The sequence below is a fragment of the Poecilia mexicana genome, unplaced genomic scaffold, assembly GCF_051168715.1.
Source record: "Poecilia mexicana isolate PSO_F unplaced genomic scaffold, ASM5116871v1 scaffold_5, whole genome shotgun sequence".
NCBI lineage: Eukaryota > Metazoa > Chordata > Actinopteri > Cyprinodontiformes > Poeciliidae > Poecilia > Poecilia mexicana.
Genome location: NW_028263374.1, coordinates 20,573,300 through 20,587,456, shown reverse-complemented (window position 1 = coordinate 20,587,456; position 14,157 = coordinate 20,573,300). Strand labels below are relative to the sequence as shown.

Genomic DNA, 14,157 nt, shown 5'->3' with positions numbered 1-14,157 from the left:
TGGTACAAAGACTACAGAGTAAAAATCTACATCTGAGGACAAATGATAAAGTCAAAGACAGAGACAGAACACAGACAAGAGTCCAACCGGATCCAAACAACAGCACTCCACGCCTACAAACCTAAGTAGCTATTATGAGCTACGTCCTCAAACGGTGTGGAAGGCTCCAGAGTTTTGTACAGCAGTGCATCTTCAACGGCGCTAGCCATGAACAAAAGCCCTATGTGGCCCAAAAAATGGGAGAAGAAAGGCAGGAAGGACAAGTGTGGGAGGGGAGTGGTGGGGCGGTGAAATGGTGAGGGAGGAAAAAGAGGAGAAGAGGGAGTGCAGGTGAGACAAGCTGTGATTGATTGATGCTTTGTTTTTGTGGCGCAGCAGCACTTTCGCCTGCAGAACCACGGGGTTCATGTTGGAAAGGTGACGTTTTGGGCTCAGACTGCATCCCATCCACAGAAAATGTGACAAATTTTCTCCCTTCCAGCTTCTCAAAGAGGGTGGCACATGGAATGATGGCAGCACCATCTCACTGAAGCTGGACCATACAATGTTTTCCCTTGTTTCCATAAGAAAACCAGTAATCACTGGCATCAGAAGAATTCATCTCAGGCCACTGTTGGCTGCAGGCGTTTTTAACATGTCCACCCACTGTGAGAAAGGGCTTACACAAAGATATTGAGTCATATTTTGGGTTTTATGAGTCACGGGCTCAGCCAGAAATAATCCCCAGGGAATGGGAGTGACACTAAAACACGTCTACCCTCTTCCAGTCAGGGGCGGTTGAGGTCTTGCTACTGTTCCTGTGTTTAGTCAGGTTACAGTCTGAGCCTGGACGTAAGCCTCCCACGGCCCTCTCTTTCTCTCCTGTGCTCGGGCAGCAGTGAGCGTAGAGGGCGAGTCCTACCCAGGTAACTGTGGTAGGGCAAGGGGATGAGCAGCGCATTGAGCTCATTGTAATCTGCCACCTCGTACGGGCCGTCGTCATAGAAACCGAGTTCAAGAACAGTCTGGTTCAGGAGCTCGACTCGCAGTTCGCCTGGAAAGGAAACAGGTGAAGGCACAGCAGGGCAACAAGAAAACATTTTCTACAGTGATGATAAAGCAGAAAGCACAAAACATTTCAATTTCTGTTTTTTTTTTTTTTCTTGGAACGTTTTACTCTAAATCTAAGTTTGTTAAGAATCTACTTTGTTTTAGGAATGTACTTTTCAATTACTTTTCTCCCACAGCTTCATTCTTGTTTAATAAATTATAACATGATGCAATATTGATGCACCAATCACTGACGTTTTACTCAAACTGGTACAATTTCACCCAAATTTTTGTCATATTTGGCTGAAGCCAATTAACCTAAACAAAAATGTACTTCTCTTATTTTATGATTTTATGCTTTGAGCTCCTATAGGGTAACATTATGAATTTTCAAATGCCTGCACCCTGTTGTTCTTGAGTCAAGCATTGGTAAATACACAGTGACATAGAGCTAATTGTTAGCTTTTCTACTATACTTAATAATTGTAAAATCACATTTTAGTGCAGAACTGAGAAAAAAGCACTTATTTTAAATTAACGTTTTTTGTTGAAAGTATTAGTTTCAGCTGGCTGAACAATACCTTCTATTTCTATGCCAATTATCAGTAAAAAAAAAAAGGATGAGCTCAGTGGAATTTATATGTGAAAATGCATACAGGAGTTGCAATAAGAAAACACTGTCTGTTACATCTTTACCTCTGACTGAAACTAATCCATCAAGTAATAATTGCATTAGATAAATCAAGGAGCTTAATTTGATTTAGTATCTGTCACTGTTTGTGTTCAATCAGTAGATTGGCCTATAGTCATGAGCTCTGTCCTGCAGTCAGTAATATATTAATAATATTTCCATTGACTGCCTTTCTTTCTTAGATTACAATAAAGATTTTTACCCCACTTCTCACACTTTCTGAATATTGCAATAATGCTTTTTTAAAGCATTATGTTTTGTAAAATCTAAAATATATATAAATGCATGCTGCATTGACACATTACCTTTCCAGTTGTAGGTTCCTGGAGCTCCAAACAGGATAAAGTTTCTGTCTGGAGTGAAACTGACAGACAGGCCCTGCTGACAGAAACCAAACTGCTCGTGTCCCTGCGGTCGACCCTCACAGAACTTCCACTCCCCTCCGTCCAAGTCGTCCCGCCTCGTCAGGTCATCGCTCAGGACGTAGCAGCGTCCGATGGGATCCCGAGTTTCCGAAGGTTGCTTGACTCGTTGTCTTAGCTCATACAGGTGAGCACAGGTCTTGTGAGAAACAGAATTTATGACATTTATTCCTTCAGTCTGGCTCAGATAAAACAACATGCTTTCACCCAATTACAAGACACCTTTCTGCACTGATGGATGTTTCAAATAATACTTACCACTACCTTGCCTCCAATTCCTTGACTTTTTACCGAAACTCCCAACCACTGATTGTCTTTGCTTTCTCTGTCAAGACTTACTGCATAAAAACAGAAAATGAAGCATCAGTGTCAATGATGACGATGATAATGAGCAGAATGATTATGTAAGGACCTTCTAAAAGAGTATTCAAATGAAAGAAACAGAGCAATACCAAAGATAATTGCAGGGCAGTGTAGTGTAGTATATTTCCCATATGATCGATGAAAGGAACAAAAAATAATAACAGAAATGCTGTAATGTATTTATTGCACCCAAAGACTGCATCTGTTTACTGCAGCTCTGCTTTTTATACCTTTTTCTGTGGAGGACATGTTGAGTCACAATGTTTATTGTTTCTGAAGCACTCTAGCTTTCAAGAAACCATCCCAACTCAATAAATGGATTAAAAGCATTAGGACCGTCACGTTTGACGACTGTCGAGAATAAAATGTTTTCACGTGTTGCTACTATCTCAAAGTTTTACTTTTCTTGATGTTACAAATGATAGAACACAGAACACATTTAGCAATTAAAACACTTAAATAGTAATTAAGCTACTTGTACATCACCTAGTTAATTACTGGTTGAATTTTCCAGGCTGAGCACAAACTCACCTTCTCCATCGATATTGACCCTCTCACAGTCGTACTCCTCCGGCGTGATCGGACAACGGAAAAGGGCTCCAGGCCGACTTCCTGTCAGCGGACCCCACCCTGCTGCCTGTGGCGCTCCCACCAAGATCCTAACAAAAAAAGACGAATTTTACCCTTTTTAATAGCTTTTTCTTCAACAAACAAGGTAATATATATTCAAAACCACAGATTTTAAAGGCTATTCCTATAGCCATCTGGAGCTCAAGTGAAACTCTCAAAATTCAGTACAGCATACTGTATAGTCTTGATTAGCTCTGTGAGATTTTGGTGCACTTTTCTTGCAACAGGCACAGATTACAATTATGGCACAGAAAAGTTTTATTTCCAGTGAGGGGTGGCTGGTATTTTGGGGCTAGTGTCCTTGTACTCTGCCATATTAGGAACGGCTGATTCGGGCAAGGATGCTATTTAAAAACCCAGCGTTGAGCTTCATTTCCCTACAACACCATCAGCCACAGTATATGCATGGAAGTGAGGACAGAAAAAGATGACAGAGGCAAGGAGCTGAACATGTAGCGAAAAAAGATAATCTTTTGTCAAGCAATCTTGCTCAATTATAAAAAATAGATATTTAAGTATCAAAAATGCTTTTTCTGGTACGCATCAACTTATCAGGAAAGGTGGGTGATGTTCATCAAAATGTGTCCTTCGATTTGTTTATACAATCTTTTAAGTGCATTTTTGATACAGTTCATCCAGAGACGAACTGTATTCATTCAGAGACGAACTGTATTCATCCAGAGACGAACTGTATTCATCCAGAGACGAACTGTATTCATCCAGAGACGAACTGTACTCATCCAGAGACGAACTGTATTCATCCAGAGACGAACTGTACTCATCCAGAGACGAACTGTATTCATCCAGAGACGAACTGTACTCATCCAGAGACGAACTGTATTCATCCAGAGACGAACTGTATTCATCCAGAGACGAACTGTATTCATCCAGAGACGAACTGTATTCATCCAGAGACGAACTGTATTCATCCAGAGACGAACTGTATTCATCCAGACGAACTGTATTCATCCAGAGACGAACTGTATTCATCCAACGACGAACTGTATTCATCCAGACGAACTTCTAGTCATCCAGAGACGAACTTCTAGTCATCCAGAGACGAACTGTATTCATCCAGAGACGAACTGTATTCATCCAGAGACGAACTGTATTCATCCAGAGACGAACTGTATTCATCCAGAGACGAACTGTATTCATCCAGAGACGAACTGTATTCATCCAGAGACGAACTGTATTCATCCAGACGAACTGTATTCATCCAGAGACGAACTGTATTCATCCAGACGAACTGTATTCATCCAACGACGAACTGTATTCATCCAGACGAACTGTATTCATCCAGACGAACTGTATTCATCCAGAGACGAACTGTATTCATCCGGAGACGAACTTCTAGTCATCCAGAGACGAACTGTATTCATCCAGAGACGAACTTCTAGTCATCCAGAGACGAACTGTATTCATCCAGAGACAAACTTCTAGTCATCCAGAGACGAACTGTATTCATCCAGAGACGAACTGTATTACTGCAAGTCTTCCGGCTTCCAGTTACAGTACTGTTTGTCTGATTTGTATAGTTTGAATAGCCAAAGCCAGTTAAACACATCCTTCATTTAAGATTCACCTAAAAAGATGACCATTTGTTTAGACCAAACCATTTTCTCATTTGGATTTAGGTTGCCTAGATTCTCTGATTTAATTACTTGTTGGTGTAATTTATCATCTGATGGTTCTCTGAACTTTATATAAAACAGGTCCTTCAGCCATGAAGATTCATAGACATGAGTATCACCTAAAGTGCAGCTGGACTCTAGTTTGATAAAGAATCCTGTGTAGAGATTTAACTGTGCTCATCTCTGGAAAAAAAAAACTAAATTTGAATAAAAAGAACCAATATCAGGCACATTAGATCTGACATAAGCCTAGCAAGGGTGCTATAATTCATCAGTGGTAAATCTGCAGTAGTAGAGATAGGGTTAATCTCAGGTAAATGCATTTTTTTTATATTTAAAAAAAGGGAAGCGATAAAGGCAGTAAAAACCTGATAAGATCCAGTTCAACATTCCAGTAGGCTCTGTTCTAAGTCTGAGGGTAAAGATGATAGATATCGCTCTTTGCTCATTCATGAGCAGATGCAGGCGTTGGGGTGTCATTATGGGAGGTCGAGTAATCTGCTATATCACCCCTATACAAAAGGAGACATGGAGAGCTGTCGCTTCCTAAACTCATCTGTAATCAGCAAAAAGGGTTCTAAAGCCACAATGGCCGAAGAGTAACCACACAACACCCTTAGATCATTGGAAAATTAATAATATTCTTTGTTTGTTCTTGAAACAAAAACAGCAAAGTATCTCTGTTAAGCAGCACTCTAAGCATAAAGGATTTGGTCCAAATATGCAGTACACTTTCGACAGAGAAAGCTGGTCTATTTAAAGCTAAAGGGAAGCTCATTTCAAACAAATCAAGCAGGCGTCACACACGAACATTTATAAAGAAGGAATGTAAGCAAACCAAAACGTTGAAGGTAGGTTTTAATATTACTGGAACTGAGTTTCTTAGAGTACTAAAATCTGTTCTGCTCTTATTTATAGCAGTAAGGTACATTGGGTTGGGATTTTAGAAGCATTTAATGTACACAGAGATACTGAAATAAAGTAAAGTGGTTGCAGCTCAGCACACAGACATGTACACCTGTTCTAAAGCATCAAGGGTGAGTAATACTTTCATCTATTTGCCCTTCTGCCAAGTCTGTGCCGACTCATTGTTTAATGCTGACTCAGACCATCCCATCATAATCCCCAGTACTAAACTCAATTTTCAGTAAATTCACATTTGACATGGTGAGAATGAGTGATGTCAGGCTATGTTGGTTTTTTCTGCAGACTGGCTCTGCAGATATCACGGTGTTTAAAATGATGGCGATTGTGCTTAAAGAAATACCCTCATGAGCCCAGTGGTATCACCAGCATCAGTACCTCCATCTGTCTGTCTGTGTTCCAGGATGAGGACATAGAAGAGACAAAGCAATTTGGGGACTCAGGTCTCAAATCTTTGGTCAGAACAATGTTTTACTGGAATTTCTGTATAACATAAAGGCATTTTAACCATATTATTTTCACTTTATTCATAGTGTGTCTTTGGCTACTTGCTTTTTTACTTTTTTTTTCCCCATTGATATTTTTACTGCAGGCAAGGAAGTTCAAGTACATAAAGTATCAAATGAGCACCAATGTAAAAATATAAACACTTAAAATGTCATTGTCTTCAGACCACAGTTTCTGTGTTTTGTCATCCAACATCTCAGTTGTCAAAGAAAAACATAACCTGGTATCAGCCAACACAATCCTGGCTGGTGCATCTCCGTAACAAATGCATAACAATTAGAAAGTAACGATACATTTTCACGTGTGCAATATAAACAGAGACAGCATTCAGACATAGGGTGAGACTTCCAGGATGCACCAAATGCATCTATCTAAACTCCAACTCCAAAAGAGACAGTTAATCTTACGGTTTGAATGCACTGATCAAGATTTCTGTGAAGAAAGAAATGTTGCTTTTGTGTTTATTAAAACACTGCTATTGAAACCTGCACAGCTTTTTGCTTTACTCTCTGGCCTCTGCTCTGACCCCTGCTCCATCTCTACAGTAGTCTACTTTGTTTTCATAGTTGATCGCCACAAAAACAACACCAGCATCCATTACGCTGCGCTCATCACACAGATGTGTTCACGAAGGGGAGCATGTGCAGTGACCCTAACACTTTCTCCTGGCAGTCCTGATGACCCTTCCCCCACCAAGCCCCTTTTTATCCCCTCTAACACACACACACACAAACACACAAACCCTTATACATCTTCGCACCAACACTTAATATCACCCACAAAGCATATATTAAGGAACATATTCAATTTCTACAGACAAGAAGGAGAAAACATTAGGTCACTTGACACATTTTAATAAACTGTTACTGAAAACAGAGGTTGTGTGTCTGCCAGATTGCATCCTCATCAAAGGGATAAAAAAGTTTCAACTCTTTGAGTTTTCTTCTATAAAATCTGTCTCATATTTAGCTGTCTCAAACAGCCCCTAAGCTAACCAAACAGCACTCTTCTCTTTGTTACCGAGACATTTTGCTGAAGTAACTGGCCATTAACAGATGAAACATTTAAATCAAGACACACAATAAAGACACTCAAACATCTGCAAGACGTTATTTCACATTCTTAGCAGAACTCAAAGCTCTTTTGTTAGTTTATGAAAAGTGACTGAGGTTTATCATCAAACCAGAAAAAAACAAAACAAAGGAAATCTGGATTTGAGCCAAACAATATGTTTAATGACCCAGAGGATTCTTCAGTGTTGTGGTTTTATTGAAGGTATTTCTCAGGAAACCCAGCCCTTTGTTGGAATGCTGCAGCTGTGAGTTTTAACTCGATAACGAATTCCCTAAAAGCCAAATCAAACCCATCCTCAACACTTCTTAAAGTTAGTTTCTAGATTCCTACTGCTGCTCCCTCATTATATGTGCTCAGATCGTTCGCCATCTGTCAATCCCACAGTAGTGTGAATCTGCTCCTCTGTACACTGTCCCTAAGCAATCCCCAAGAGGCCAAGAGGCACTTGAGACCTTCTGTCATCATCCTGAAAAAAAGATTGTGACCTTTGACCTGGACACACACACACACACACACACATAGTAGAAAACATTTGCAAGCATGACGATTGAGAGCTTACAGGTAACTGTACACATGGCTCCAATATTTATAACATGCACACATGGATTAGCTCATCTGACAAGAACTGTCAGCATTACCATGTGCTGCATATCAAATCATTGATAAAAGTAACGTTTTTGTGCTGCATCCAATATGATTTAGTTTCAGGCTTATCAATTCTGCAGAAATAGCTGCACGATGTGTTACTAAAAAGTTATGTTTCAGGGATAAAAGTCTAGGGTCGATTTTTCAAAAACCATTTGACACAATAATCCATAAAATTCTCGAGAACATTTTTTTTACTTCTCCAGAAATTGACATCTATTTGAAATTGTTATCATTCGAAAGCTGTTAAATCTAAAACTGTAAGTCCAGTTTTTCTCAGAAGGTGTCCCACAGGACTTAAAAGCTGTTCCACTTCTCCTTAGTCTATAGATTAGCTCTCAAAAGTGTTTACAGGCATATTAAAATATCAGGTTTGTTCAACGTTAACACTGCTTTCAGAACTTTGTCTTTGAAATTATTTAGCGTCATCACTGTTGCATTTTAAGGAACCTTATTCTCCTGAGTTCAGAAAATTAGGAATGTTTTTCTAATCTGCAGGGTCGGTGCTGGTTCTCCTCTTCTGGAGGTTCTTGTGCACTTTAAGAAGGAGTGTGCTTAAGAGGAGCAGGCAGAGGAGACATTACAATGAATAAAATTAGCTGTCTTTATAGCTTCCTCAACCATGTGTTTCCTGTGCATGTTAAAATGTAATGGGTTTTTAATCTTTTGATCATATTGTTTATTCTTTTAATTTCCTTTCAGGGTAAACCAGGCATGGGAGCTACAGCCAGGATCTAATAGGTCTTTTTTATTAGCTACATTTAATTAAAATATACGTCTTTTCTATACAACACACTGTTCAATAATGCAGACTAGAATAAAACCCTTTTTCAGAAAATCCAAACTTTCACAACTAACACCAAGTCTTCGTTTTACATCTCGTGATGGGAAAACAGCAGCTGATAACGGGGTAACCAAAACATGTATCATCACATTTAACACCTCAGATCTCACTCACTCCAGAGAGAGCAGATAATGGTTGGCAAAACATAAAAAGTGCAAGCGAGAGACAGAAACAGCTGCCTGTCTGGGTACAAAATCCTCTGGGACATTACGCTTCACTGCCCACGGATGTGACTCAACTTCCTGCCGAAATGATTAGTTTGTGGTTATCCCAAAAGCTGCAACATCTCAATCCAACAAAGCTTTTACACTACTACTGGAAAAGTTGAAAAAAGTCAATGAAAACAATGTTCCACCTATAAAAGAAATTGGTAATTGTGTATGTGATGCATATTAATCTTTAACAGCCCCCAAGATCCCCACCTGCTCCACTGATCAATAAATGAAGATCCATTTTCAGGCATAGATGCAGTAAGATAAAGAGGACCTCCCCGATGTTGTTCTTTTGTCTCTGTTCCTATACACTTATCCATGTATTGATTGGTTTGTGTGTATCTGGTGTCTTAAATTTACTCTTTGTTTTAAGAGTCCTCTCTTTTGGTTCAGCATTTATCACTGAACCAAAGATTTATCACCTATCCTGCAAAACTTCTCTAAAGGAAATAAACAGCGTAACTCCAGCACAGTGTTAAAACGGCTGTGGAAATTATTTAGACAATTATCTAGTTACGAAAGCTTTGCTTCAAATCAGTTTTACGGTAAGTTTTGTATTTATTTACTCTGCATCACAATTCAAAAACATTCAGGCTAAGTTATATTTCTTATTTAAAGCATGAACGTCTTGATTCAGTCTTAAATTCCCAACCAGCTGCAGTTTTAAGCACCTTTTAAAGCCGGTATTAAAGCTGCTGACTGAACTAAACTGGTTGTGTGGGTGACTAATTAAATATATGTTGGGTATTTGTAAATGATATAGTTTGTTAAATTCCTTCCATTATTATTTTTTATTAATTTGCAGAAAAACCTTGAGAATCTAACTACTAACATCCCTTCTTTGATCCTCAAAGACTGAAAACTTTCAAAGGTGCTTTTGAAGCAAATCATAGCATAAAGTCAGTAACCCCACTTGTTTTATATGTGTATGGTTTTATATGTGTATGGTTTTTACATCTTCAGCTGTCTCAGAGTGTTTTTAGAATTTGCTGAAAGCCTGAGATGCTGGAATGAACGCCTAAGTCAATTGTTATTTACATATTTAAAATATTCTCATAAAACGATTGATTGGTTTCAAGGATGATTGTGAGGATCTATTTAATAACTCCAAACATAAAACCTCCACCTCCCATATAATTTCCGTTCCTAAGGGGCTTTTTCTTGACGTCTTTCATTTTATCAGATCCCAGTCGAGGCTGCCATCGGCTGATTGATTAAACTGCGTCAATACGAGTATCAACCCAAATCCCTCCATGTACAAACAAGTATAGACACACTTATTTAATCTGAAGATAACCCTGCAGTGATTTATTCATCCCTGCCACCCCTCGTAGCCCCCCGTTTTCATCAGACGCTGGACACCTCCCCCACAGATCGTATGATATTCAGAAGAAAAATTCAAGACACTATCTAAGCTAAGCTGGAACCAAACCTCAACAATCACAATCAACTGAGATAATGCACTAAGAAAACATTCTAATGTAAACTCAGAACACAAACTGCTTCTGAATAACATAATCAGCCTCTGTTCTTTGAACACAGTTCAAATTGTGCATTTTATCTGCCTCTCCAGTTAAGTTGCACACTTCCCCCTGACTCTGCAGATTGTCCCGGTGCTTTCAGTGAGCATGTGGTCCGCAAAGCAATATTCTTGAAAGCCCTGATCCAGGCAGCCCTGCTACCCACTGAGCTTTTGTCCACGCCCGGGCAGCACTGTGGAGGAGTGGAAGAATGCTAAATAGACAGAGAGTAAGTGGGAGGCAGAAAGGGCATTAATCGTGTGTGAGAGAATGTAGATGCTTCTCTCTTCCAAATCTCCACTAAATTTAAGCAGCACAACAGCTCATACACTCCACAGGGCAGATGCTGTGAGACCAACTGAGAAAGAATAAAAGAGAACACAAATTATGAACTGAAATAATGGAGGAGGGAAATAAGGGCATGGGTTATTCTGAACTCCTAACCCATGAAAAGTAGCTTCATGTGTAGCTTCATCCTATTGTAATGCAAATTAGCATACTGAAATTCTCTATTGTACTGTGACTGTGTGAGGCAGGTTCACTGGGGCCATTTGTATACATTTATGTGTTTTGTTCCAACAGAAAATAAATGACAGAAAATCTTCTTTTTTCATTCATGACCACTGACAATAATTACTGTCAGCCGTTGTTGACGATGTTACAACAAAATTAAAACTCTAACTCTGGTAAAAAGGAAAACCCAGAGAAAACAGAAAATAAGGGAAATATGTGCTTGGTTATTGCTCTAAAATGTTTATTGTACAACATTGTAAAACTGAAACCGCCAAACCAGTTCTCCCTTTTGCTGTTTATAAACTCAGAGTATTGGGTGTATGTATGTCAGCGTTAGTCCTCCATAGTATTATTAGGTGAAAACTGTTCAAAACCGTCAGTAACAGGGAGGTAGAAAAACTTAAGACGCAGTCCCTTTTCAGATATCTAGGAAAATCTAATTGCTGGGCATTGCACTTCAGAGTAAATGGTAAGGATGGGGCGATGGGGCGTAATTTCACTTTTCAATCCAATCAGCAAATTTGTTTTGTATCCATGTGAAAAGTTGATTTTCTTTTTTTTTTTTTTTTTTTAAAGGAGATCTATAATTCAAAATTCCCATTTTCATGTTTTTGTACTTCCATTTGGGTTTCTAGTGCTTCTCAAAACAGCCTAAATGCTTAAAGGAACATCCAGCTTGGTTTTTAAATTATAAAGATAAAAGGGCATGAAAATGCCTTAACTATAGTTGTACACACTATTCTCTTATAACTAATTTTCTTAGATTATGCTTGTGATCCAAATTTAAAATGAAGCTTGTGACCCCAAAGTAACCTAGAGTGATCATCTTTCTTGTCATTAGCACATGTGCACAGTTTGTTCTGAAGACAGGAGAATCATCACTGAACATTTGTCATGAATAGCTTGTGGAATACAAGCAATGTTTTAAAATCAATGGACCCATACTGAGTTCCCTCCCGCAGCTCATGTAGTTACACAATGCCAGATTCATTTATGAAAGCTCACATATCTGCAGGAAATGAACGATGACCAGATAGACTGATGACTGATGAGAGACCAGAGGCAGCTGTCAGACAAATTCCTCTTTGCTGCTTATAAACTGGTTTCATTGGCCAAAGTGGAGATTTGTGATATGCATACAGTACTGTGATTGAGGCAAATTTAACATGAACTATTCTGTATTTTTTCTTGTAGGCAGAAGTTGATTGAAGTTACATACGAAAAACTTCAGTTTCACTCATTTTGTTATGATTGAGGTGATGTTGGTAGGTACTTTTAGCTGTTTGATTGCAGAGGCTTTCATCAGGTATTACTTTTCCCTCTACTGTGTGAAAATATGGATGTCTTGTACATGTTTGGTTAACTGGCATCTTTACTTTGACTTTCTTATCTTTTTAAAGTGACTTCCCTTGTAGCCTTTAGAAGAAAACTTGGATTCAAGTATATCCACTGGTCTTATTCTTAATGAATCCTGAAGTTTAATGAGAGGATTAGTTCAGCCTCAGAAATTCTTGTTTCAGATTTGCACTCAGCCGGTGACACCAAACTCCAGACAACATGTCTGCGTCCACATTGGCTGCACGAGACCATCCTGGGAGTGAGACAGAGTGTCCATGTCAGCAAAAGCACCAAAGCAAGTCCACATGTAAACATGAACCTCTCTGCAACCGGAGACCTTTCTGCTGTCCCATTTGAGAGTAGTGCAGCACCGTCCATTTTAAGCGCAATGAATCAACAGCCACAGGTTGAAATAAATCAAAATCTAACAATTCTGGTCAAAAACTATTGAAAAGCTGTTCAGAGAAAGATATCTTGCTGCACACTGAAAAGGCAGGCATTAAGATCAGAGCAGAGATGTCTGTCAGTACCAGTTACATATCTTTCAACAAGAAACAATAATAGATGACTTGCATGGTCATCTATTAGCAAAGCAGAATTGCCAGCCTGTGTTAAAGGTTGATGATGGAAAAATAAACTTTATTTTACTCTGAAGACGTTTTTTTTTTTCACAAAACTATTTTTGTAAGTGACTGACAGCTTCATGACTTATGCTTTTTTATTTACAATATACTTTAGAAGAATGAATGCTCATATAAATATTAATCTCTATTCATCTGAGTGCAGCTTTCTAAATACAATATAACATTTGTGCATTCACATCTTGCTCAGCAGCAAACATAAAAGTAAACAATAAGGCTTCCTAGAGTAATTATCAAATTACACTAAGCCCAAGTAAGCCCTTCTTCACAAGGGCTTACTTGAACCTTTTTGTTTCATATGTTGCTCTAGAGGTAAAATTCACTGCAGCAGAATTTGGAAACAATGTAGGCAAAGGGGAAAACGTCAGGATCTTCCCTGCCCTCAACCATTAGAGAACTATAAGCAGAAGCTCTTCTCATGTCATTATAAATAGCCAACAAGCACATAACTCAAATACCCTCTCCTCTTATCCTCACTCTGCCATCAGCAGCAGAAGTCCCTTCAGATTTAAGGGCTCTGTATCACAACAACCAAAATAGCAAATGTTAAAAGGTTTGCAGGTTTGCTACACCAGATAGAGGCTCTCTGGGGCGGCATACAGTTGTTTCCTCGAGACGTGTGTCTGGGAAGGATCTATTTACACTCAATATGAGCTCATTGTGTTACACGGGGTCTTACTTGCCTTGACCTGTGTTGCCATACTATAAAAAAGCCAACTAAGGAAATACAGCACAGTCCCTTGAGACAATAAGAACTCACATTTCTCACCCACATTCAATCTAACCTTCAGCTCTTACATTATATAAACTCTGCAGAAGTGAGGTAGCTCAGCGCTTATTCATCACAAGTTGTGTGATCAAGTTATGAGTAACAGAGGATCAAAGGGCCAATATCAGATTCACTATTGAATCAGGTGACATGAAACACACAATGAAGTAGGAACAGAATGGCCACAGGGTGAAGTAACCCTGACAGTCCTGATACCAAAAAAAAATGACTCAACAGCATTTAATTACAGCAAGTTTCAAACAGATTGCTTCAAGCAAAACGATAAGCTTCAGAATGGTATGAAAAGAAAACGGCACGAACACAGAGCAAGGACTAAATGAAAGTTTGATGGAAATGGAAATGAATAATGTGTCTCATTAGGTTTCATTTTATGAAGATGA

The 14,157-nt window shown here is 38.9% G+C and overlaps 1 protein-coding gene across 2 annotated transcripts in view; it reads right to left on the bottom strand.

Moving 5' to 3' along the window:
- itga7 (integrin, alpha 7) overlaps window positions 1-14,157 on the bottom strand; it is a 35,027-nt gene that overhangs the window by 13,383 nt on the left and 7,487 nt on the right. The window contains exons 3-7 of one of the 2 annotated variants that reach the window (XM_088005719.1): window positions 3,037-3,164; window positions 2,401-2,480; window positions 2,026-2,281; window positions 902-1,033; window positions 122-220 (exon numbers count right to left, since the gene is read on the bottom strand). In XM_088005719.1, the coding sequence (XP_087861845.1) occupies window positions 122-220; window positions 902-1,033; window positions 2,026-2,281; window positions 2,401-2,480; window positions 3,037-3,164 (695 nt within the window). The remainder of the gene's footprint in view (window positions 1-121; window positions 221-901; window positions 1,034-2,025; window positions 2,282-2,400; window positions 2,481-3,036; window positions 3,165-14,157) is intronic. The other variant, XM_014974951.2, reaches the window with a different exon arrangement.